Source organism: Cervus elaphus, chromosome 12, assembly GCF_910594005.1.
Source record: "Cervus elaphus chromosome 12, mCerEla1.1, whole genome shotgun sequence".
NCBI lineage: Eukaryota > Metazoa > Chordata > Mammalia > Artiodactyla > Cervidae > Cervus > Cervus elaphus.
This window is the reverse complement of record NC_057826.1, coordinates 73,268,154-73,292,224: the sequence shown is the minus strand read 5'-3', so window position 1 is coordinate 73,292,224 and position 24,071 is coordinate 73,268,154. Positions and strand designations below refer to the sequence as shown.

Here is a 24,071-nt window from a genome sequence, read left to right as displayed (position 1 = left end):
CACACATCATAGTATGACGATTTTTCTCTTAAGATTCTTGAAATTATTCCCAATGTTATTCTAACTTTTTTGTGTACAAAAAATAATTATCTTTTTTGATCAACATAATAGGCCTATTCCAAAAATATCTTCCCTGAAGTGTTACCTACATATTTTTTTCAGAGTCACTATCTGAAAGCCCATTTATTTTTTTAAACAAAATTCACATTTCATTTAGGTTGAAATAAACTTTACAAAATTGATTTTTTTTCACCAAAAATATAACAGGAATATTTTCTGTATCATTCCTGGATAAACCACAAAATACTTATTTTTGTAGGTTTTGTTTGTAAATCAAGATGAGGTAGTACATACAGTCATGGAAAAAGACAGAAAAAATAGAAAAATCAGATGTGAATGACCTTTTTAAAATATCTTAATTAAAAAAAAAAAATCTCTGGTCATGCTGTGTGCCATGTGGGATTTTAGTTCCCCAACCAGAGATTGAACCCAAGCCCTTTGCAGTGAGAATGTGAAGTCCTATCCACTGGACCACCAGGGAATTCCTTGAATGACCTTTCAGAGAATCTCTAGAGTTAGGTATAGTAACACAGTCCATTAGTGTCCATTTCTATGTGGTAGTGAAAGGTTGAGCAAAACATTTTAGAAGTTTAAAGGATTTATAGGTCATTATAGTGCAAGGTGGGGAGCCATGAGCATCAAGAGCCAGTCTGAGGCGGCAGAACTACAACACGTGTATGTTGATTAGGAATGGAGGACACAAAGTAGAGAGAACATGGACCAAGACACACTTTCCCTACTTAACAATTTTGTCTAGGATCAGTTCTTTCCATCTTAATGTCCTCTGCGCTAGGCATGGCATAGGTTGCCAACTGCTGGTTTTTACCCTGTCCCAAATAAAACTCTTTCTGCGTTGTGATGAAATAAGACCAGTGTTTCAAACTTCATGTGTATTGTGGTGGGAGGTTTTCCATTGTGATAGAAATGTTTTTATTAGTATCAAGTGTGCAAAGATGTCCATTCTATTTCACAAATTGGGAATTCATTGGACGTATCTTCTGCTTAGTGGACAGAAACATTTGACATGTAGATTTGTTTTCTATGATATTTAGAGTCATTTTAGCTGACACAGTCCCTCTTTTTGCTGCTGGGGGAAGCCACTGTTCCATAGCATTGGATTTAGCAACCAGTAGGCATCATTTTCTCTTTTCCATAAAAGCTAAGGCTCAATGGTAAAGAATTCACCTGCCAATGCAGGAGATGTGGGTTTGATCCCTGGGTCAGCGAGATCCCTTGGAGCAGGAAATGGCAACCCACTCCAATATTCTTGCCTGAGAAATCCCATGGATGGAGGAGTCTGGAGGGTTACAGTTCATGGGTGGCAAAGAGTCAGAAACGACTGAGCACACACAGACATCTTTTTCTCTCCTCCATAAAAGCTAAGGCTCAGCATTTTTTTTTTTTTTAGCATCCACCTCTTTCAGTCCTAACAAGGCAGAAAAAGAGAGATAAGAAAGTTAACGCAGGGGAATTCTCTGGAAGCCCAGGGGTTAGCGCTATCCACTTTCACTGCTGAGGGCATGTGTTCAGTTCCTGGTCAGGGAACTAAGATCCCTCAAGTCAAGCTGCCAAACAAACAAGCCAAAAAAGAATGTCAACATATTTTTAAAAAGGCTAGACATCTGCTTTCCTAGTAACTTTTCCTTGTAAGGGGACAGAGACCTTCTTGCATTCTATCATGGCAATCGATTTAAACTTCTCTCTCATTTAACATCTTTACCCACTAACTTCAGGTAGATGTGTCAACATGTTGCTTAATGGATGTGGAAATATTCTTTGGAGAAAAGTTAAAGGCCATCCAAGAATTAAAAGAAGGAAATTTAATGGACTAGTTTAACAGCAGATCGGAGAGCAGATGAAAAATATATAACTAGAGACTACATCAGAAAAATAAGTAATGCGTTCTGAATAGACAAAAAAGAGAAAAATGAAAGAGAAGTTAAAGTGGAAGTCCAATATTAGTTTGACAACTGAAAAAGATGAGAAAGGCAGACAGAAGCGAATATTTAAAGAAAATGTTTGAAAATTTTTATAGATTTGGTCAAGCACAAAAATCTACAGTTTCAAAGAGCAAGCCCAATCAATTACAAACAGTTTAAAAAAGAATAGATTCATACTTATATGAGTTATATGTAAGCAACAGAAAACTAAAGACAAAAATATTACTTGAAAAGGAACAAGAGAAAAAAATTGATTGATTACATCCCCAGAGGTAGGACTTATGTGGAGAGTTGATTTTTCAACATCTACAGTGAAAACTGGATGTGGAATTACATCTTGAATATTCTGGGAGGGAAACTGCCAAATCAGAATTGCATCAGCAGGAACAGCATCCATGGAGGATGGGTGTTAAACAAAGACACGCTAAATAAAAGCAGTGTGGAGAAACATGCGAGGTGTACCCTAACTCTAATAAATATCCAAACTTTGTGTTTTACTTCTTTAGACATAATTTTTAAACAATTTATATCTGAGAGTTCTTTTATAAACCATGTGTGATAAGCCCAGTGTCTGAGGTCTGGGTGTCTGTCTCTTCTGTCTGAGCATTTTGTTGGCTCTAATTTGTGACTCTTTGTTTTACTGTATATTGTGATAAGAAAAATAACAGCATTAAAGATGTCAGAAGCCTAATCTTCAGACTAACATATTCCAAACCTGTGAATCTGCTACTTCACCTGGAGAAATGGACTTTGATGTACTAAGATAAGCAGTTTCAGCTGGGAAAACTTTCAGTTTCTAGGTGGCCCCATTCAAGGTATATCCTTATGTCCTTAAGAGCATCGAACCTTTCCTGGTTTCAGGGACCATAAAGATGGTAGGTGTGAGACAAGGCTTGATTTAGCGTTGCAGGCTTTGAAGATTCTTGCGAAAGCCTCCAGAAAGGATATTATAGCCTTGCCAACACTGATTTTTAGCACAGCAAGACTTTGTTAGACTTTTGACCTATAGAGTTGTAAAGATAATAAATTTATTTGTTTAAGTCACTGAGTTGGTGGTAATTTGTTGCATTACTATAGCAGTACAAAAGTATTACAATTAAAAAAAATTTTTTAAGTCTTTGGCTTTGTCTGCTCATTGCCCTTGAAAAAGATGTTTTTGTGGATTCTGTGAGACCTAGGAGGAAAATCCTCACTCAGAGTTTGGACTTGTGGCTGTCAGGCACCAGAGGACCCTACTTGTGAGGATATCCTTAAAGGAAAGCAAAGTCTGAGATTCCTGATATGTAAACTAAGGCTGCCACATTTGTGAGGGCCTCTCTGTAACCCCAGCTTCTCAAGGGCTTTTTTTTTTCCTTCCCATCTACTTATTACCAAGGCAACCTTCCCTACATACAGTTCCCTAGAATTGGAGTGAGAAGCATGCTTAGTTCTGATTTTTCTAGTTTTATATATTGTATGTATTATAGAATGGCTATTTGATAACAGTTTGATAGGGTGTTTAGCTACCTTTAGACCATGCTACAGTACATTTTTATTTTCACCTCTTTAAGAAACAAAAAGGAATTTTTGTGACTGTAGGAATTCATAAAATGTGTGCTTATTCCTAATCTGCTGAGATGTTTGTATACGACAAAAATTCTCAAGTATCAATCCCCTATGTTCATTTTGTTAACAAGTATAAGTAATACAGGTAGTTGAAATTCTACTAGATATATTGGTGGCAAGGAAATACAAATGTATATGCCAGATAATAGATGTGTTTTTACTTATTAAGAGCGAAGGAGAGTAATTTGTTTGAAAACATAAATGGGTAGTTATGCCAGACATACATAAAATAAAAATGGTAAAAGATAAAACTTGAGATGAAACAGAAAGATTTAGAGGTTTGAAGGAAAGTAAATTATTCACTTTAGTTCAAAGTAACTGCAATAATTTTTTCTAAATAAATATTATTTGGAATTAATCTTCTATCTCTGTTCATTGAAAACCTAAAAATGGTGGAATGTCATCTATGCTAATGGGAAGTAATTCTTAAGATTAAACTGATTTGGAAATTTTTATCTATAGTAAGAAGATAATGAATGGCCTATTAAGAAGCTATAGATGAGGCCAATGAAGCCATAGATTTGGTCATTCTAGAGAGCAATGATTCTAATGACTGGGTATGTTTCTTTCAGGGACCCTGGAAGCTACGCTGATGCAGTTGGATGGGAGATATTGACCCCTACAATGCCTGAATAATCTAACTCGAGGTGGGTCCTACTCTCACCTGCGTGTATCTCATCTTTTCCCTTGAACTGTCACTTTGCAATGGGAGGGAAAAAAAATCTAAAAACCTGTTTGCCATGAGAACTCCTTTTGCAAAAGAGAAATGTCTGATATTATCCTGTTGGTATGCTTTATTTCTTCTTTTTATTCTAAAGTGAAATTCGAGTATAAGTGTGACCTTTTAATGTTATGTTAAAATATTATTTAACAAGCCTACTTAAGGCTTATCTAACTTTAGAAGGATGTAATTTTAACTTAGTATTTACTACTTGGGATTTCAGATGTATACAATTATATAGTAAGATATAATAGAAAACTACTAAACTGTGTTAATTTTCTTGTTAGTGTGGGGGAAAAAAATCCTAAATGTTAAGGTTGTGTTTCCCTTTAGGGCATTAACTGGTTTATATATACCTTAGAAATTTTATTTCAGTGTTCTTTTTTATACTGTGATTATATAAAGTCATTATTTATATTCTCTTTGCAATTGGCTTTGTCATCCTACCATCCCTCATTAAAGAAGTAAATACAGTTTTGACATGTGTTCATCTATTTCAGAATTATGTTTTTTTAATTTATTTTTTTAATCGAAGGATAATTGCTTTACAGAATTTTGTTGTTTTCTGTCAAACCTCAACATGAATCAGCCATATCAGAATTATGTTTTATAACATAAAAAATTTTACTTTGACAGCAACACAGTCAGTTACTAAAGATAGCATCTTTGTTTTCTGGATAAGATCCATACATAGGCATCAGTTAGAGAAGGTGCTTGAAGTATCATCAAGAGACTTGTGTTGTATTAAGGCTCTGTAACACCTTAAAGGAAGTGTTCCTACTTGTACAGTTTCCTGTGGTAACTTGGCATTTATCATTCAGCCTAACTCACTCCAGGAAGCATGGTTGGGAAACCATTGAGAATTGTTTTACCCAGATAACAGACTGACATATGGAAAATTTGTAGCACACGTAGTATCAAATTAATCAACACAAAGTAAGTAAATGGGAGTGCTGTGTTGTACAATAAAGTTTGACTGTTTCAGAACCTTCAGAGCCCAAGGTCAGCTTTCCAGCAAGAACTGACATGCAGACAACTCAAACAATGGCAGCCTAGGGAATCCCAGGGCTCATTAGGCTGAATGGTGGCATGAGGACCATAAAAGCTTCAGACAGAGACAAAGCCCTAGGGAGAAGAGATCTCTCCAGTCCTTACAGCCAGCCCTCAATTAGGGCTTGACTCATAAGAACACCATTAGGGCACAGACAGGGCAGCTTTGATGGTCATCTGAGGATTTCTCATTTTGCTGGCCCAAGACTATGAAAAAGGGGCTGGTGGAATGAAGAGCAGGGTAAAGTGTTCTTTCTTTGAAACTGCATAGTTCCTGATATGCAATGATGTAAGTTTCTTGGATCTCCAGTCTCCTCCCTGACACCTCTTTCTGACTCTGAAATCCTTTCTATACCTCCTGTTGTTCATACTCTTTTTTCTCTACATCCTGACATTTATCAATCTTAAATTTAAGAAATCATTTGAGTCTTGTTCTCGGTTTATACACTTAGAAGCATTCACAGAACAATGAAATTCCCACAGCATCAGGGAATTCTAGGGATAGTAGTATTTTGGAAGATGACTACAAGATTTAGATAAGATAGGATCAAATTTACATAACAGAAGGCACTGTATTCATGGGGGCTTCCCTGGAAGCTCAACAGTAAAGAATTCCTCTGACAATGTAGGAGATGCAGGCTCAATCCCTGGGGTGGGAAGATCCCCTGAAGAAGGAAATGCTAACCCACTACAGTGGGTTCGCCAACTGGGAAATCCCATGGACAGAGGAACCTGACAGGCTACAGTCCATGGGGTCACAAAGGAGTCAGACACTGCTTAGCGACAATACAACAACAGCTGGATTCATGGCAATTCTGTCCTAAGCCTACCTAACGCTAATATAACCCATCTAGATCCTAATTCCCATTTCTTGGATTATTTCAGTTGTCTCTCTCTCTCTCTCTTTTTTTTTTTCCTTTTGTATAGCTTAAATCTCTCTTGTTCTAATTTAATTCCTCTTTCTTAGGTCACTTGGTATTCTTGACCTGATGGAAAAAGAAAATGATTCTAAGGTGACAGAATTTGTTCTTCTGGGTCTATCATCATCCTTGGAGCTGCAGCTATTTCTCTTCTTAATATTTCTGTTGTTTTACATGGCCATTGTCCTGGGAAACGTCTTGATAGTGGTAACAGTGCGAGCTGATACTCACCTGCTCCAATCACCTATGTACTATTTTTTGGGCCACCTGTCCTTCATTGACCTATGCCTGAGCTGTGTTACTGTGCCCAAGATGTTAGGAGATTTCCTACGGGAGGGCAAGATCATTTCTTTTTCAGGATGCCTGGCCCAGATCTACTTCCTGCACTTTCTGGGAGCCAGTGAGATGTTTCTGCTGACAGCCATGGCCTATGATAGGTATGTTGCCATATGTAATCCTTTGCACTACCTGACAGTCATGAGCCGCCAGCTCTGCTTTCGGATGGTTTTTGCCTGTTGGTGTGGGGGTTTTGTCCACTCTGTCACACAGGTCACACTGATCATTCAGCTACCCTTCTGTGGGCCCAACAGACTGGACAACTTCTACTGTGACGTCCCACAGGTCGTCAAGCTGGCCTGCACAGACACGTATGTAGTAGAGGTGCTGATGGTCTCCAACAGTGGTCTGTTGTCTCTTGTCTGTTTCTTGGCCTTGCTCTTCTCCTATGCTGTCATCTTGGTCACCCTGAGAACTCGCTTCCGCCAGGGCCAGAGCAGGGCACTCTCTACCTGTGCCTCCCACCTAACAGTGGTCAGTCTGATCTTTGGGCCGTGTGTATTTATCTACCTGAGACCTTTCTGCAGCTTCTCTGTGGACAAGGTTTTCTCTGTCTTCTACACGGTGATCACACCTATGTTGAACCCCCTCATTTATACTCTCAGAAACACTGATATGAAGACAGCCATGAAGAAGCTGAGAAAAAAACATATGACATCCTGCTGCCATGTCAAAGAATGAACAGAGAGAGGAGATTTAGGAAATATACTCTTTCTTAACGTACTCTTAGCTCATCCTGTACCTGAGTACAGGCATGAGAACAAATTTGGTGACTTTGGTATAAAAGAGAAGGCAGTATAAAAATTATAATGCATTGTTCTTGATTATAGCTGGGAGGCATAGGTGACTTTATCAACTGTTAAATGTTAAGCAAGGACCTCAGTAGTGTTTACTGGCCTACAAATGATAGGAATTGAGTACTAGGGTCAAAGGGACACCTTGAAATATCAATTCTTCTAGCCTTTTGCCTGTAAGTGGTCTTCCCTTATTCATTTCTCTTTTAAGCTCTTTTCAAATGAAAGAAGATAGTACAGCCCCTTTTGTGTCCTACTCCTCTAGGGTATAACATTTCCTGGTGGCCAGTAGTTCCTTCTGAGGTCTCATCAGAGAATCGTCCCAGGCAATGCGAATCCCTTTTGTCTTGTCCCTAACAAAGCTTGAAAACATCACAAACTAGCCTGCATATTAGTGTTCACCCAGGAACTATGTTGTGCAGCGTGCCAAAGTTTAGAAATGCAATTGAACAACTCATTTGATTGAACATAAGCTCTTAATGAAGTTTATGTGTAAAGGAAAGGAAGTCTAAGGGTGCTGGTGTGAGGGAAACTCAGTATTCTGCTGTAGAGACTTTTTTAGAAGAGGCATTTCATTTCACCTAGAGTTTTTCTTTTAGCTGAATTATTGGGAGGGAATTGATAAGATTGTTCTTTCATTATTCACAATGTTTAAAAGCTCTGAACTCTAAAGGAAAAGAGAAAGAAATGAGCTGTGGTTTAAAGCACCCACCTACCTGGTTCCTGCCCTTGAGGTACTCATGGTTATTATTGCTCTGCCCAGAAGTGCTTTGGAAAGTAAGTAATATTATTCAACTTTGTTTTTACCAATGAACTCAAATTTGTTAAATAATATCCTGTCCAAGATCATTTAGAAAAAGTGTAATTAACCAAGAAAGCTAGAAACTTTAATCAAGTTTAAATTCATATATTTTCTTCCCAGGAAGAGTATTAACACAATCAGATGAACTATCTGCTTTATTTCACTTATACCTGCATAGGATCTCGAGACCTAGGAGATTCCTATAAAAGATTCACCAGAACATTTATATTTAAGATCATCTAGGTGGCTCAGTGGTAAAAATCTGCCTGCCAAGCAGGAGATGTGGATTTGATCCCTGGGTCAGGAAGATCCCCTGGAGAAGGAAATGGCAACCCACTCCAGTATTCTTGCCTGGGAAATCCCATAGACAGAGGATGCTGACAGGCTTCAGGGTCGCAAAGGGTTGGACATGACAGCAACTAAACAACAACTGCAACAGACCTATGACATAAGGCTCTTTGCAACTTTTTATGCCTATGAAAGGAATTTATTCTGCTTCAGTTCAGTTCAGTTCAGTTCAGTTCAGATCAGTTCAGTCGCTCAGTCGTGTCTGACTCTTTGCAACCCCACAGACTGCAGCACGTCAGGCCTCCCTGTCCATCACCAACTCCTGGAGTTTACCCAAACTCATGTCCATTGAGTCAGTGATGCCATCCAACCATCTCATCTTCTGTCGTTCCCTTCTCCTCTTGCCTTCAATGTTTCCCAGCATCAGGGTCTTTTCCAATGAGTCAGTTCTTTGCATCTGGTGGTCAAGGTATTGGAGTTTCAGCTTCAATCAGTCCTTCCAATGAACACCCAGGACTGATCTCCTTTAGGATGGACTGGTTGGATCTCCTCGCAGTCCAAGGGACTCTCAAGAGTCTTCTCCAAAACCACAATTCAGAAGCATCAATTCTTTGGTGTTCAGCTTTCTTTATAGTCCTACTCTCACATCCATACATGACCACTGGAAAAATCATAGCCTTGACTAGACGGACCTTTGTTGACAAAGTGATGTCACTGCTTTTTGATATGCTGTCTAGGTTAGTCACAACTATCCAAGGAGTAAGTGTCTTTTAATTTCATGGCTGCAATCACCATCTGCACTGATTTTGGAGCCCACAAAAATAAAGTCAGCCACTGTTTCCACTGTTCCCCCATCTATTTGCCATGAAGTGATGGGCAGATGCCATGCTCTTAGTTTTCTGAATGTTGAGCTTTAAGCCAACTTTTTCACTCTCCTCTTTCACTTTCATCAAGAGGCTTTTTAGTTCTTCACTTTCTGCCATAAGGGTGGTGTCATCTGCATATCTGAGGTTATTGATATTTCTCCCAGCAATCTTGATTCCAACTTGTGCTTCATTCAGCCCAGCGTTTCTCATGATGTACTCTGCATTTAAATTAAATAAGCAGGGTAACAATATACAGCCTTGACGTACTCCTTTTCTCATTTGGAACCAGTCTGTTGTTCCATGTCCAGTTCTAACTATTGCTTCCTGACCTGCATACAGATTTCTCAAGAGGTCAGGTGGTGTGGTATTCCCATCTCTTTCAGAATTTTCCACAGTTTATTGTGATCCACACAGTCAAAGGCTTTGGCATAGTCAATAAAGCAGAAATAGATGTTTTTCTGGAACTCGCTTGCTTTTTCGATGATCCAGCGGATGTTGGCAATTTGATCTCTGGTTCCTCTGCCTTTTCTAAAACCAGCTTGAACATCTGGAAGTTCACGGTTCTGTTTAAATAATAATAGAATGATGGACTTTGAAAAATATTTTTATATTTGTTCTCTATTTGCTAATCAATTGCTATAGGGAGGATTTTCTGATTACTTAGTTTAAAAAGTATACATCAGTGAAAAAAATGTCTGAAATTCGACCTAATACCATGATTTACTAGATAATTTGCAATACTCCTCACCATGTAAGAGCTTTCTTTACATTGGAATAAAGAGTGGATTTTTGTTTTTATGCTGGGAGTTAGTGACTTTATGTTTAGGAAACTGTTTATATATATATATATATATATATATGTGTGTGTGTGTGTGTGTGTATGTTTGGGTGTGTGTATGTATATGTGGCTATAGAAGGACTTCTCAAAGACCAGGAACAAAACTACCACTTGGGTGATATCTTAACAGGATGAATGAGGATGCATGGCATCCCTGGTACAGACTACACCTTCCTATTTCCCTTTCACTCCATGATATTTCCACAGAGAGCTATCGTCTACCATAAATATCCAGAAAGGCTGACAGGAGGAAACTGCCAGTCAAAGTAGTGTGTGAATTGACAGGAGGGATTAAGTGGTGCTGAGAGTCAGCCAGGCACATTGCAGGGACTTGAAGCTCCAGGCTATCTTATAGTATCAGCTGACTGCAACATCCCCTTTTGCTAATGTCTCTTTCATAGGAAAATTGAAGGCCTTAGGAAATCACACTTATTAGAGTGTTACAAGTGTTATTTTGTTTAACTGTTCCTGAGAACCCTGTGGGGCAGATACTATTATTGTCCTCATTGAATAAAGAGATAATTGAGAGGTTAAGTCTCTTGTCCTCTGGTAAATAGTGGAGCTGGACCATGATGAGGATGTCAAACTCAACGTCCACACTTCTCACCTCTCTACTCTACTCCCTCAGGCATCTGGGCTCACATATTGTCTTCAAATACTATTCACCTTCCCCAGGTGGATATTGAGAGCCTTTATAATTAGATATTTGGGTGATCTGTTGATGCCTAGGGGAACCCCCAAATGGCAAGATGTCTACCACATTTCCAAGCACATAATAGGCATTCAACAAATAGCTGTTAAATTAATGAATGGATAATAAATTAATAATGAATTCATAAAGGAACAATGAATGAGTGAATATTAAAGGATCCAAAAATAAGATTTATTTATTAAAGGAACATCTTCCCAGAAATGTTTTTTCTAGATGAGGAGTAAGCACTGTGATGGCATGCTGACTTCTTTTCCATGACACTTCATAATTTTAGGGCTCGTAGAGGGGATAATTTTGCAGTAAGAAAGTTTCTGTTATCTTATTGTGTATGGGTATATATATACACATACATATATGACCTAGCATGTAATTTCCTGTGTTCTGACCACCGCATTTTAAAAGTCCTGTTGATATCTGGAACTGGTAGCATAATATTCAGAAAAGCAAGATACTGCCTTTTGCATTATCAGTTGTCTGCTGAGTGCTAAGTCGCTTCAGTTGTGTCCAACTCTTTGTGACCCTATGGACTGTAGCCTGCTGGTCTTCGTCCATGAGATTCTCCAGGCAAGAATACTGGGGTGGGTTGCCATGACCTCTTCCAGGGGATCTTCCTGACCCAGGGATTGAACCCACCCATGTCTTTTATGTCTCCTGCATTGGCAGACAGGTTCTTTACCATTAGCATCACCAAAAAGTTTTATTAATAGCCTTATAAAATTTCTGTTTTTCAGACTGTATGTGGTCGATATTATCTACAGAATTCACAGGGCTTCTCAGGTGGTAAAAACCCACCTCCCAAAGCAGGAGACATAGAAGATACAGGCTTGATCCCTGGGTCAGGAAGATCCCCTGGAGAAGGAAATGGCAACCCACTCCACTATTCTTGCCTGGAGAATTCCATGGACAGAGGAACCTGGTGGGCTACAGTGCGTAGGGTCAAAAAGAATCAGACAAAACTGAAGTGATTTAGCAAGCATGCATACACAGAGTTCACAATTCAAATGCCCTGAGCCCACTTGCATGGCTTGCCTGAGCTTCTTCAGGTCTGCCTCCCTGAGGCTGGATCATAGCACTGGGTTTGTGTGTGCCTTTGGACTGAAGGGCTCTGAGTGCAAAGTATGTGGCTACAGCCTGGACATCTGGGCTGCAGAATCCACATTCATACATGAGAGATCTCTTGTATTGGGATTTGGAACCAGAAAATGTGGACTGGGAACTGAGAACCAAAACTTGCTTTAATCCATCCTGACATGTCTGATGGGTTTTGAATTTGAACCTGGCCTTCCAGTGGTTAGTTAAAAGAGTATGAGAACATTATTTTCAATGATAAAATTAAAATTCATTTAAATTTTGTTACCTTGATTCATAGCTTTAAAAAAAATTTTTGTTTGATTATATTTGATTTATTTTTATTTATATTTGATTAGTTTCTGCTGTTCAACAAAGTGAATCAGTTATACATATACATATACATATACACACTCTTTTAGATTCTTTTCCCACATAGGTCATTACAGAGTGCTGAGTAGAGTTCCCTGTGTTATACATTAGGTCCTTATTAATTATATATTTGTATATAGTAGTGTTTATATGTCAATCCTAACCTCCCAATTAAATCCCCCCTCTCTCCCAGTCTATCCCCTCCTTTATTCTCTGGAAATGATATTTATTTTCTGTAACTCTTTTTCTATTTTGTAGATAAGTTCATTTGTACCCTTTGTCTTAGATTCCACAATAACCAATATCATATGATATTTGTCTTTCTCTGTCTAATTTACTTCACTCAGTATAGCTTTTAGACATGGTACATGGGTTCTATTTGTACTCTTGCTTTGGGTCCCACAGATACTTGAGATGGGTCTGCCCCTTCTGTCAAGCTCTTGGAGTCCTTTGGGGTACTGAAGTAAGTGAAAGGCGACAAAGACAAGTCTGATTCATGAAGTCACGGGAGAGTTATTGACTTCACATTTCCAGAACACGTGGGAGCAAAGACTGCACATTTATGGCCTAGCTCTAAACACCTTGTGAATGAGTCAAGAATAGTAAGAACAAAGTAAGGAAGCCAATAATAATAAAAGCAGGGTTTTATTTGTTGTAGGGTTAGTGGTCCAAAAGGTAATACTGAGTACCATCCTTCGCTTTACCTTGTGCCAACTTTGAGCAAATTGTGCACAACTGTATAGGAATGATTTGAATTTTAACTAGCTATTTACCAAGTCATCTTCAATATAGTTTTACAGAGTCATTTATTTGGGATTTTTAGAAACAGAAGCTTTCTTACAGTCAAATTATTCCCTCTTAGAGCCATAAAAATTATTCAGTGTTTTGAAAAAGAAGTCAGTGTTTACTCCTCGTCTAGAGGAAACATTTCCAGGCAGATGTTCCTTTAATAAAGAAATCCTATTTTTGGATCCTTCTATATTCATTCATTCATTATTCCTTTGTGAGTTCATTATTAATTTATTATCCATTCATTGATTGAGCAGCTATTTGCTAAAAGCCTATTATGTGCTTGGAAATGTGGTAGACATTTTGCCATTTGGGGGTTCCCCCAGGCATCAACAGGTAACCCAGACATCTAATTATAAAGGCTCTCAATATCCACCAGGAGGAGGTGAATAGTATTTGAAGACAATATGTGAGCCCAGATGCCTGTGTGAGTAGAGCAGAGATGTGAGAAGTGTGGACGCTGGAGTTGGACATTCTCTTCGTGGTCTAGCTCCACCACTTACCAGAGGACAAGTGACTTAACCTCTCAATATCTCTTTGTTCAATGAGGAAAATAATAGTATCTGCCCCACAGGGTTCTCAGGAAACTTAAACAAAATAAACAACTTAAATAAAATAATAACAAAAAATAGGACTTGTAAAGCTCTAAAAAGTGTGTCTACAGGTGGTCAGAACTTACTAAATACTGACTGGTTATATTAGCATTATTGCTAACTGTTCTGTTCAATGGGAAACAAAAGCTGAAAGAAGATTGTACAATTTTTTGATCCTAGAGAATCGAAGGAAGCAAACAGGACCTAGAGATTTCAATCCTAGACCCCTGCCACATGGCAATAAAACTCCTGATAACTCCCTCATTCATACTGCGACTAGCTTTGACATAGGAAATTTCATGTTAGGTAATATATGTGTACTCAGAATAAGGTAAAAATAATCACATTTGGAATATTAAAAAATATTCTGTACTTTCAAGGCTTTTATACCATCTTTTTAAAATCTAAGTATTTTGTTAAAATTTCACAACAGTTTCAAATCTACAGAATAGTTGCAAAGACAGTGCAGACAGTTTCTGTATACTTCACTTCCTCTATTGTTAATTTCTTACATTACTATGGTACACCTGTCACAACTAATCAACCAATACTGCCACATTAACTAAACACCCCTTTATTGATACTCTAGCCCCATCACAGAACAATCAACTGTTGCCAGCAGCAACAAAAGACACTTTTTAAATGCTGCAATTTAAGTCCTTTTTGCCTCAGAAAAATCACTAGCCAAGGTGCATTTTCATATTATTTGGGTTATTATATCTTTCATGGTTTATGGTGGTACCATTCAAACACACAGAACTTTAGCTTCGACCTGAAAGTTCACACTGTAATTCACTGAGTAAATTTTATACTCGATTTTACAGGTGTAATCCTCAACTCAAGTCAAGCCTCCCTGACCTAAATCCCTAAGAAACTGGTTCATGTACTAATAGGACTGAGGCACTGTCTTCACAGTGCTATTAAATTAAACATTTTGCTTATCTTCTAGAACTTCAACAAATTTTAAAATGAAGTAAAATATGCTATTAGTTGTCTAAGCAAATATTTATTGTTGAGAAAGGGCCCAATACAGTGATACTGAGAATCACCTCCCTTCTCTTGCCCCGATTTTGAGTAAATTAGGTGAAACTGTGGAAATGGCCTGTGTACTTATTACCTAGTTGTTTATCAAGTAGCCTTCAATATAGTTTTAAAAGGAGTGGTTTAGATGTCTTTACATTTGTATTTTTTCTGTCCAGCTGCTACCCAATCACCGGCCCCACAAGTCCCTCAGGGTTGTGATGAGACATAAAGATTGCTGATGGTTTCTTTCTTTTGGCAGCCGGGAATATAGAAAGAAGTTCTTGCAGGCCAAGATCAGAAGCTATGGCATGGTTTTAAACTCATGAAGTTCTATCTTTGAGAAAGAAAGGGAGAAGGTTAGACATTGTACATATGCTGGGTTCTGCCTAACAGCCTTGTCTTTCTTCTGCCTTATCTGTGGTGGTTTAGTCACTAAATAGTGTCCAACTCTTGCGACCCCATGGACTGTAGCCCACCAGGTTCCTCTGTCCATGGGATTCTCCAGGCAAGAATACTGGAGTGGGTTGCCACTTCCTAGGGAGAAGGTTAGAGAAAGAGAAAGAGAAGGAAAAAAACAAACAGATGATCAAACTCAGGACTTTATCTTCGGCTGTAGCATAGTCCTTTCTGTGAAATGTGGCACATACATGAGAGAAGCATCACTATACAGATCTGTTTTTTAGTGTGAATTTCTGGATATACGTCACATTTCTATCTCAGAAAATTTTATTGATCCAAGAAGATCTCAGGTTGTCCAAATCCATGTTGTGGGACCACACTCAGGAAGACAGCCAGAGTAAGTTTTTACCTGGAATGCCAGGTTAACAACTGGTGAAAGAGACAGAGGTAATGTTATTGATGTAAATCATATTCACGCATAAAGGGAAATCTTAAATTCTTCATCTGCTTTGCAATTTTTGTTCTGGTAATACTGTTAATTAAAGAAGTAGTTTGCTACAGTTTAAAGTGTCTATCCTATTATTCAATTGGACTTTAGTCCTAGTTTTACCATTAACAGTGGAACCTCGATAATTCAGTTTCCTCTCTGCATTTCATTTGTTTCACCAATGGTTAAAGAATGGGAATAAAGCAAGTCAAGCGATCTCTCATATTCTTTTTACTTACTGTTGTTGTTCAGTCACACAGTCGTGTCTGACTCTTTGCAACCCCATGGACTGCAGCACTCCAGGCTTCCCTGTCCTTCACCATCTTTATATTTAGATTTCAGATATTACATAAATCTATAAGGCTTTGAGAGAGTCTTTTAAAGTTATTACTCTAAAATGAATGGTTTTATGTCAAGAATAGGTTTTTATTCATCTTTTTATGTTCACAACACAGTACCAGACACAGAAAAAATGCTCAGTAAATAATTACTAAGTGATGGTTTAGTTGCCAACTCTTGCGACCCCATGGACTGTAGCCTGCCAGGCTCCTCTGTCCATGGGATTCTCCAGGCAAGAATACTGGAGGGATTGCCATTTCCTTCTCCAGGGGATCTTCCCGACCCAGGAATTGAACCCAGGTCTCCTGAATTACAGACAGATTCTTTACCATCTGAGATTGAGCAATTACTGAGTGAAAAGTGAAAGTGAAGTGAAGTCGCTCAGTTGTGTCCGACTCTTTGCGACCCCATGGACTGTAGTCTATCAGGCTCCTCTGTCCATGGGATTTTCCAGGCAATAGTACTGGAGTGGGTTGCCATTTCCTTCTAGTCTACATTGTGTTACATTAACTCATTTGCAGATTTCTCAACTCTATTTGTTTAGACACTATTGTATAAAGAGTTTGCTGTGGGATGGAGATTGATATTAGGAAAAAGATCCAGAATATCTGGTCTCTGTCATTTGCAAATTGCTCACAGGAGAAACTAAGGCTGAGTCTTTTCTCTCAGAAAATTTTAGTGAGCTGTGATCTAGCTATTTGTTCTAATTGAAATAATTTAGGTAGGTCCGTGGAATAGTAGCAACACTGTTTCTTTAGCAGCATAGATTCCATTATACCTATACCTAGTATATATTGTTTGGCATCTTTGTGGAGAGGCCAAATTCGACCTAGCCTGATACTAATGCTCCTGAAAGGGTTGGCTTTGCACCAGTCTCATACTGATGCTCCTGAAATTCCATCACGAAAATGATCTTGACTTAGATTTGCAGATCGCATTGTTTCTGTATCTGTTAATTGACGATCCTCAGCATTTGTGGCATTATTCTCTCATAAAGGAGGACTGAAGTTAATAGAAGTGAGGAAAATCTTAAATCACACAGCCTGTACGAAGCAGAGCTATGAGTCAAGCCCAGTTTTTCGATCTCTGTGCTCTTTCCCCTAACGAAGATAGTAGAAAGGCTCTTGAGCTTTAGACTTGGATTAATTTCATGGGCTACTGAGTTAGATTCAAAATAACATTGAGATAGTCACTATTTAGGAAAAATAAAACAGCTGTATAAGCATCTTTGGGTATCCTTGCTTGACTCCTAAAGAAAGCCTTGCAGGGACATAAACTACATTGTTCTTTTTTGTTCAGTTGCTCAGCTGTGTCCAACTCTTTGCGACCCCATGGACTGTAGCACGCCAGGCTTCCCTGTCCTTCACCATCTCCCGGAGCTTGTTCAAACTCACATCCATTGAGTCGGTGATGCCATCAAATCATTTTATTCTCTGTCATTTTCTCCTCCTGACTTCAATCTTTCCAAGCATCAGGGCCTTTTCTAATGATTTGGCTATTCGTATCAGGTAGCCAAAGTATTGGCGTTTCAGCTTCAGCATCAGTCCTCCCAATGAATATTCAGGATTGGTTTCCTTTAGGATTGACCAGTTTGATCTTCTTGCTGTCAAGAGTCTTCTCCAACACCACAGTTCAAAAACATCAATTTTCTTCAGCACTCAGCCTTCTTTATGGTTCAAGTCTCACATCCATACATGACTACTGGAAAAACATTGTTCTTATTTCAGTTAAAAATGTATTTGAAAGGTTTGTTGCCAGAAGTAGATGTATTTTCTAAGGTTTTGACAAGTTTGGAAATGCATTTAAATGGGAATTAGGAGGTAGACATGATAAGAAGGTTAGTGTCCTAAGTTGGCTGCTATATAAGCCTCCCTTCCTCCAGTCACAGGTAATGCTAGGTAATGCTAATCATATATTCACTTAACACTGTGCTATGTACATAAGTGCTTTATATGGAACACATATGTAATCTTTACAATACTTATGAGGTATATATTAATCTTATCCACCTTTTGCATTTGAAAAAACAGGCAAAGGGAGCTAAGTAATTTTCCTAAAGTCATAGTGCTAGCAAGAATTGTAGTAGAGGTAGAATTTAAATCTAGGAAAACTAGGTTTCAGACCTCTTTTAACAAGTGGTCTCTACCACCGTCTGTTCCTGCTGTCCTCTTACCCTGGGAATCTTTATTTATAATCCCCCAAGTCATCCAAAATAAATTCCAACACTTCAACTTAACTCACAGGGCTCTTTTATGGCATGAAAAACTCTTCCTTTTCATCATTTCCTGACACTTCCATCCATGGATTCTGTGCTGAATCACATCAAACCTGTTGATATTTCCCATAGAGGATGCTATGATGATTTACATCCAATATTTATATCATATATTCTATTCACTATTCACTTCCTGCCTTGTCCACTTTTCTGTGCTCACACCCTGCAGAGTCATCTTCAGGTTAGCTCTAATTCACATTCCAAAATTCCATTCAATGATAACCTTGTGTAGAAAGGTGTTCCTGACTCTGCTGGACTTCTTTACCCTTATCTCAGAGAACTGTGATTGTAAGTTTTCGAGTGGACCTCCTCTATTTGATTGTCAGTTCATGACAAATAAAATTATATCTAGATTAATGATCAATACCACATCACTTGCTATTGCATTCTTATTGTAAATTAAATTTGAGCAAAGTAGAATAGAAACTGTGTATGTTGTGATGATCTTGCCCGTTGCAATAGTAGTCTTTCTCTTCAAATACTATATATAATTAAAAAGTAAACAAACACTTCCTGATTAGCAGAAAAGGGATACAGTATTTTGACTATGCAGAAGGTTTAAGAATTTCCAATGAGAAAGAAGATATGGTGATTTTGATGCCATCAGTCCCAGAAGCATGAATATTGATTTAAAAAATTGAGTTCTCATTTCCTAGGTTCAAGTAGTAATGCCAGTCACAAGCTCCATGACCTTGGGCAAGTTATTTCCTCTCTTTGTTCTTCAGTTTCCTCATCTCTAAAGTGGGAATAATGATGATAGCCTATCTTATAAGATTTTTATGAGAATTAAATGTGAGTTTTAACTGGCAAATAGTAAGTACAACGTAAGTGTTTTCTCTTACTATCTACATATTTTTCAATCCTTATGATCTTACCAGCTGGTGGTAACTGAGTTCAGGTTGACTTTCCTGTTATAGTGTCATAGAGGATTTGAAGATTTAAGGACACAGAGCACATCTTCCTATCAAAGGACTTCACACCATAAGAGAGCAATTGTTTTTTAAATGCAATTGTTTTTTCATGAGATGTTTATCTTTCTCTGATCTATTTATCATCTATCATCTATCTGTCCATCTATATCTATACTCATCAATCTATCATTATCAATTATCTATCACCTTTCTATTTATCATTCTGTCTTTCATCATTCATTTAAGAGTTTGTGTATTTTGTGGGTTCTAGAATCAGAATAAAACAATTCAAATATCAGCCCCTTCTGCTCAGTGGTTAAGAATACACCAGCAATGTGGGATCCCTGGGTCAGGAAGATCCCTTGGAGGAGAGCATGGCAACCCACTCCAGTATTCTTGCCTGGAAAATTCCATGGACAGAGGAGCCTGGCGGGTTACAATTCATGGGGTCACATAGAGTTGGACACAACTGAGCACACACACATTGTGAGGATAGAATGAAGTAAAATAAGATAACTGTTTATCTTACAATCCTGCACATAGAAAAGTGCTTAATAGTACTTAATTACCATTACTAATAGTATTTCTACAATGAAAATGAGCTGATTATGGTTTATTGTCTCAGGAATAAAATTAAATATGGATTTTAATATTGTCTCTTAGTTGTCTATATAGCTTTTATATAATCACTGACTAGATCAAATTACAAATTCTACTTACTAGAGAGATTTCACTTCATAGAATCAAATTATAAAGTAAAGCATTTTGTAAATACAAAAATGTTATATAGATGATCTCATTTTATTTCTATAACAGCTTTGTGAGGCCAAAACTTTATCATCCATCTTTTATAGATGAGAAAACCAATATTCAGAGAAAGTAAGTAGATTTACCCAAAGTTAACAGTAGGTGAAGGTACTCAAATCACTCAGCTATGGGCAGTGCTTTTTCCACTATCCGTGCAGAAAAGGGGTTTGATTCAGAGAAAACATTTGCATAATTCAGAGAAGCTATTTTCATTCTGAGGATCTTTATTATTTTTTTCTTTATTTTATTTTCATTTATTTTTATTAGTTGGAGGCTAGTTACTTTACAATATTGTAGTGTTTTTACCATACATTGACATGAAAGCAGGAATAGAAGGAACATACCTCAACTTAATAAAAGCTATATATGACAAACCCACAGAAAACATTGTCTTCAATGGTGAAAAATTGAAATTATTTCCCCTAAAATCAGGAACAAGACAAGGGTGCCCACTCTCACCACTACTATTCAATATAGTTTTGGGAGTTTTGGCCACAGCAATCAGAGCAGTAAAAGAAATAAAAGCAATCTGAGGATCTTTAAATTTTGTCTCTTGATTCATCTCTTTCAAGAATTCATCTCTGATTATTTCATCCAGTACTTTTTCTGTATGCCTTAAGCACTTCTGTATGTAACACTTAAAACAATTCATACAATTATAAAATACTACCATTATCTGTATGGGAAATTTTATTCCTCATTCTTAACTATAATTGCAAGGACAAAGAGTTATCTGGGGTTTTTCAAGGCAAAAGTATTAAGGATGATAAAAGTTTCAGTAATTTTTAAATTTTTCAACTCTTTAGCACAAAATGTGTATGCTAGTCATTCAGTCGTGTCTGACTCTTTTCACCGCATAGACTGTAGCCCACCGGTCTCCTCTGTCTATGGAATTCCTCCAGCGAGAATACTGGAGTGGGTAGCCATTCCCTTCTCCAGGGGATCTTCCTGACCCAGGAATTGAATCCAGGTATCCTTCACTGTAGGCGGATTCTTTACCATCTGAGCCACCATATAGGACAAAGTATTTTCCTACGTAAAATACTTTGGATTGTATTGTATTCTATCCAGTACATAAGACAAAGTATTTCTCTGTATAGTTTGATGTATTCCTTACTGGCAAGCGAAGCTGAACTTCTTTATGCAGGTCAAAGATTAGGACTCTTTGGCCCATTTTTTGATTGGGTCATTTATTTTTCTGGAATTGAGCTGCAGGAGTTGCTTGTATATTTTTGAGATTAATCCTTTGTTGCTTCGTTTGCCATTATTTTCTCCCATTCTGAAGGCTGTCTTTTCACCTTGTTAATAGTTTCCTTTGTTGTGTAAAAGCTTTTAAGTTTCATTAGGTCCCATTTGTTTATTTTTGCTTTTATTTCCAATATTCTGGGAGGTGGGTCATAGAGGATCCTGCTGTGATTTATGTCGGAGAGTGTTTTGCCTATGTTCTCCTCTAGGAGTTTTATAGTCTCTGGTCTTACATTTAGATCTTTAATCCATTTTGAGTTTATTTTTGTGTATGGTGTTAGAAAGTGTTCTAGTTTCGTTCTTTTACAAGTGGTTGACCAGTTTTCCGCTGATTCATGTCAATGGATGGCAAAAACCACTATAATATTGTAAAGTAATTAGCCTCCAACTAATGAAAATAAATGAAAAAAAAAAAAAGAGTAGGACTCAAACTCTTCCAACGTTAATTTATAAGCATAGGTTGTTGATGAGCTAGGGAGTCAATGTATATGTTGTTCTCAGTCACTAAAAATAACTTAATTTTAAATTGCATTGAAACTTCCAACCTAATTTAGAAACTAGAAACTGAGTCATTCTCCCTTGATTAAGTAGAATGTTATTCTTTTAAAGTTGATCTGTATATATTATATTAAAAGGTTCATTTAGGAATTTTAGACATCAAATCTAAAATGCTAACTCCTTGCTTATATCTTTAGCCTCAAAAATTAATTTATCCATTTAATACGTAAAGTGTTTTCTGATTAGAATTTCTGATGTGGGGGTGGGCAGTGTGAGATCAGAGAGAGAGATGGAGAGAGAGGGACAAGATGATTATGAAGGAAAACATTTGGGAGAAAGGAACTGTAAGTCTAAGCATAATAGCAAATCAAATGAGAGTCAATAATGTGGTAAGACAATTAATGATGAAAAAATATCCATAGAGTACTCAAGAAATATAAATATTTTCCTCTGCTATATTTAATATCACTTAAATGTTTTCATAAGGCTGTTCCTGTTAGGCTTTACCTGCTTACAATGATTTATAACATTTATTTTTGCAGAGAAACAGAGCCACTGGACCAATTCTGCCTGGATCTCCATGGAAGTAGTCAACAATGTTACCGAGTTTATATTTTTAGGACTTTCCCAAGATCCTGGAACGCAACTGATACTCTTTGCTCTATTCCTCCTCTTCTACACGGTGATCCTGGGGGGAAACCTGCTCATTTTGCTTATGGTTTTTTCTGATCCCCGGCTTCACACACCCATGTATTTCTTCCTCAGTAACTTGTCCTTTGTGGACATCGCCTATTCCTCAGCCACAGCACCCAAGATGATTGCAGACTTTGTTTCTGAGGAAAAGATTATTTCCTACTGGGGCTGTGTAACTCAGATGTTTACCTTCCACTTTTTCGGTTGTGCTGAGATTTTCGTTTTGACTGTCATGGCTGTTGACCGTTATGCTGCCATCTGCCAACCGCTCCGTTATACCACCGTCATGAGCACCACTGCCTGCACCATGCTGGCATCACTGTCCTGGCTGGGAGCCCTGGCTCACTCCTTTGTTCAGACCCTCCTGACCTTTCAGTTACCCTTCTGCAGCTCTCAGATCATTGACCACTACTTTTGCGATGTCCACCCAGTTCTAAAACTTGCCTGCGCTGACACAACCCTAGTAAACATGTTGGTGATTGCCAACAGTGGTCTCATCTCCCTGGGGTGTTTCCTCATTCTTCTGGCCTCCTACACAGTAATTCTATTTAGTCTTCGGAAGCAGTCTGCTGAGGGCCGGCGCAAGGCTCTCTCTACCTGTGGGTCTCACTTCACTGTAGTAACTTTCTTCTTTGTCCCTTGTATCTTCATTTACCTCCGTCCCTCCACCACTTTCCCACTGGATAAGGCTGTGTCTGTGTTCTATACAACCATCACCCCAATGCTAAACCCACTCATCTACACTCTGAGGAATGAGGATGTAAAGAATGCCATGGATCGGGTGTGGAATCACAAAGTCTCCTTGAAGGAAAAGCAGAAGGCATAGTTTGTTAGAATTACAAAATCAGGATTAGTTGATACCTTCCAAGGCCCTTAACTCCTTAATAATTTTAAGGAATAGTCTCTGACATTCAACTATGTCATATATTTCTCTTTTAACGGGGAATAATTTGAGGCTATTTCATCTTTTTGCCTCTAGGTGAGCTAAACTTAAACCTTTCCGTACTGGCTAGGCTTATCCTCGATTATTTCTAGAGTGGAAGAGTAAACACTTCCGCTCTTGTCTCATTGAACTACTTTCAGTTCAGTTCAGTCGCTCAGTTGTGTCCAACTCTTTGTGACCCCATGAATCGCAGCATGCCAAGGCCTCCCTGTCCATCACCAACTCCGGAGTTTACTCAAACTAATGCCCATCGAGTAGGTGATGCCATCCAGCCATCTCATCCTCTGTCGTCCCCTTCTCCTCCTGCTACTACTTTAGATCCCTTCAATTCAAATCCAATACTCTTAAGACATAATTCAATAGTTTAGAATGGAGTTACAAGTAAAAGTTATCTCTGAGGAATTGGACAATTTCTCCTAAAAAATGTCCATCTTCCTAGGAACTTCCTTCCTTATCCCTCTCTTTCTCCCTCTTTCTTCCCTGCTGTTTTTCCTTTTTTCCTTCCTTCCTGCCTTCCTTTCTCTGACCCTTCTTTGTTTCCCAAAATCAGGCAGTAAACCTCCCATGTGGAGGTAGGACAACCTTACTGCCAGAGATGGGGACTCTGGGTGAGAAACCTGTGTAAACAAACCTTATTACTTTAGTTGACTATCCCAAGTCCAGACTAAATTTAGGTTCTTCACTAACTAAACACCCA

The 24,071-nt window shown here is 38.1% G+C and overlaps 2 protein-coding genes across 2 annotated transcripts; both read left to right on the top strand.

The window, feature by feature from the left end:
• Nucleotides 1–6,365: 6,365 nt before the first annotated feature.
• LOC122705674 (olfactory receptor 4Q3) lies at nt 6,366–7,313 on the top strand. Its single transcript, XM_043921089.1, has one exon. It carries the CDS (start codon nt 6,366–6,368, stop codon nt 7,311–7,313), a length of 948 nt encoding a protein of 315 aa, XP_043777024.1.
• A 15,005-nt stretch (nt 7,314–22,318) lies between these two features.
• On the top strand, nt 22,319–23,257 carry LOC122705916 (olfactory receptor 4S2-like). The gene has a single exon (XM_043921210.1). The coding sequence runs from the start codon at nt 22,319–22,321 to the stop codon at nt 23,255–23,257; it is 939 nt and encodes a 312-aa protein (XP_043777145.1).
• Nucleotides 23,258–24,071: the final 814 nt, after the last annotated feature.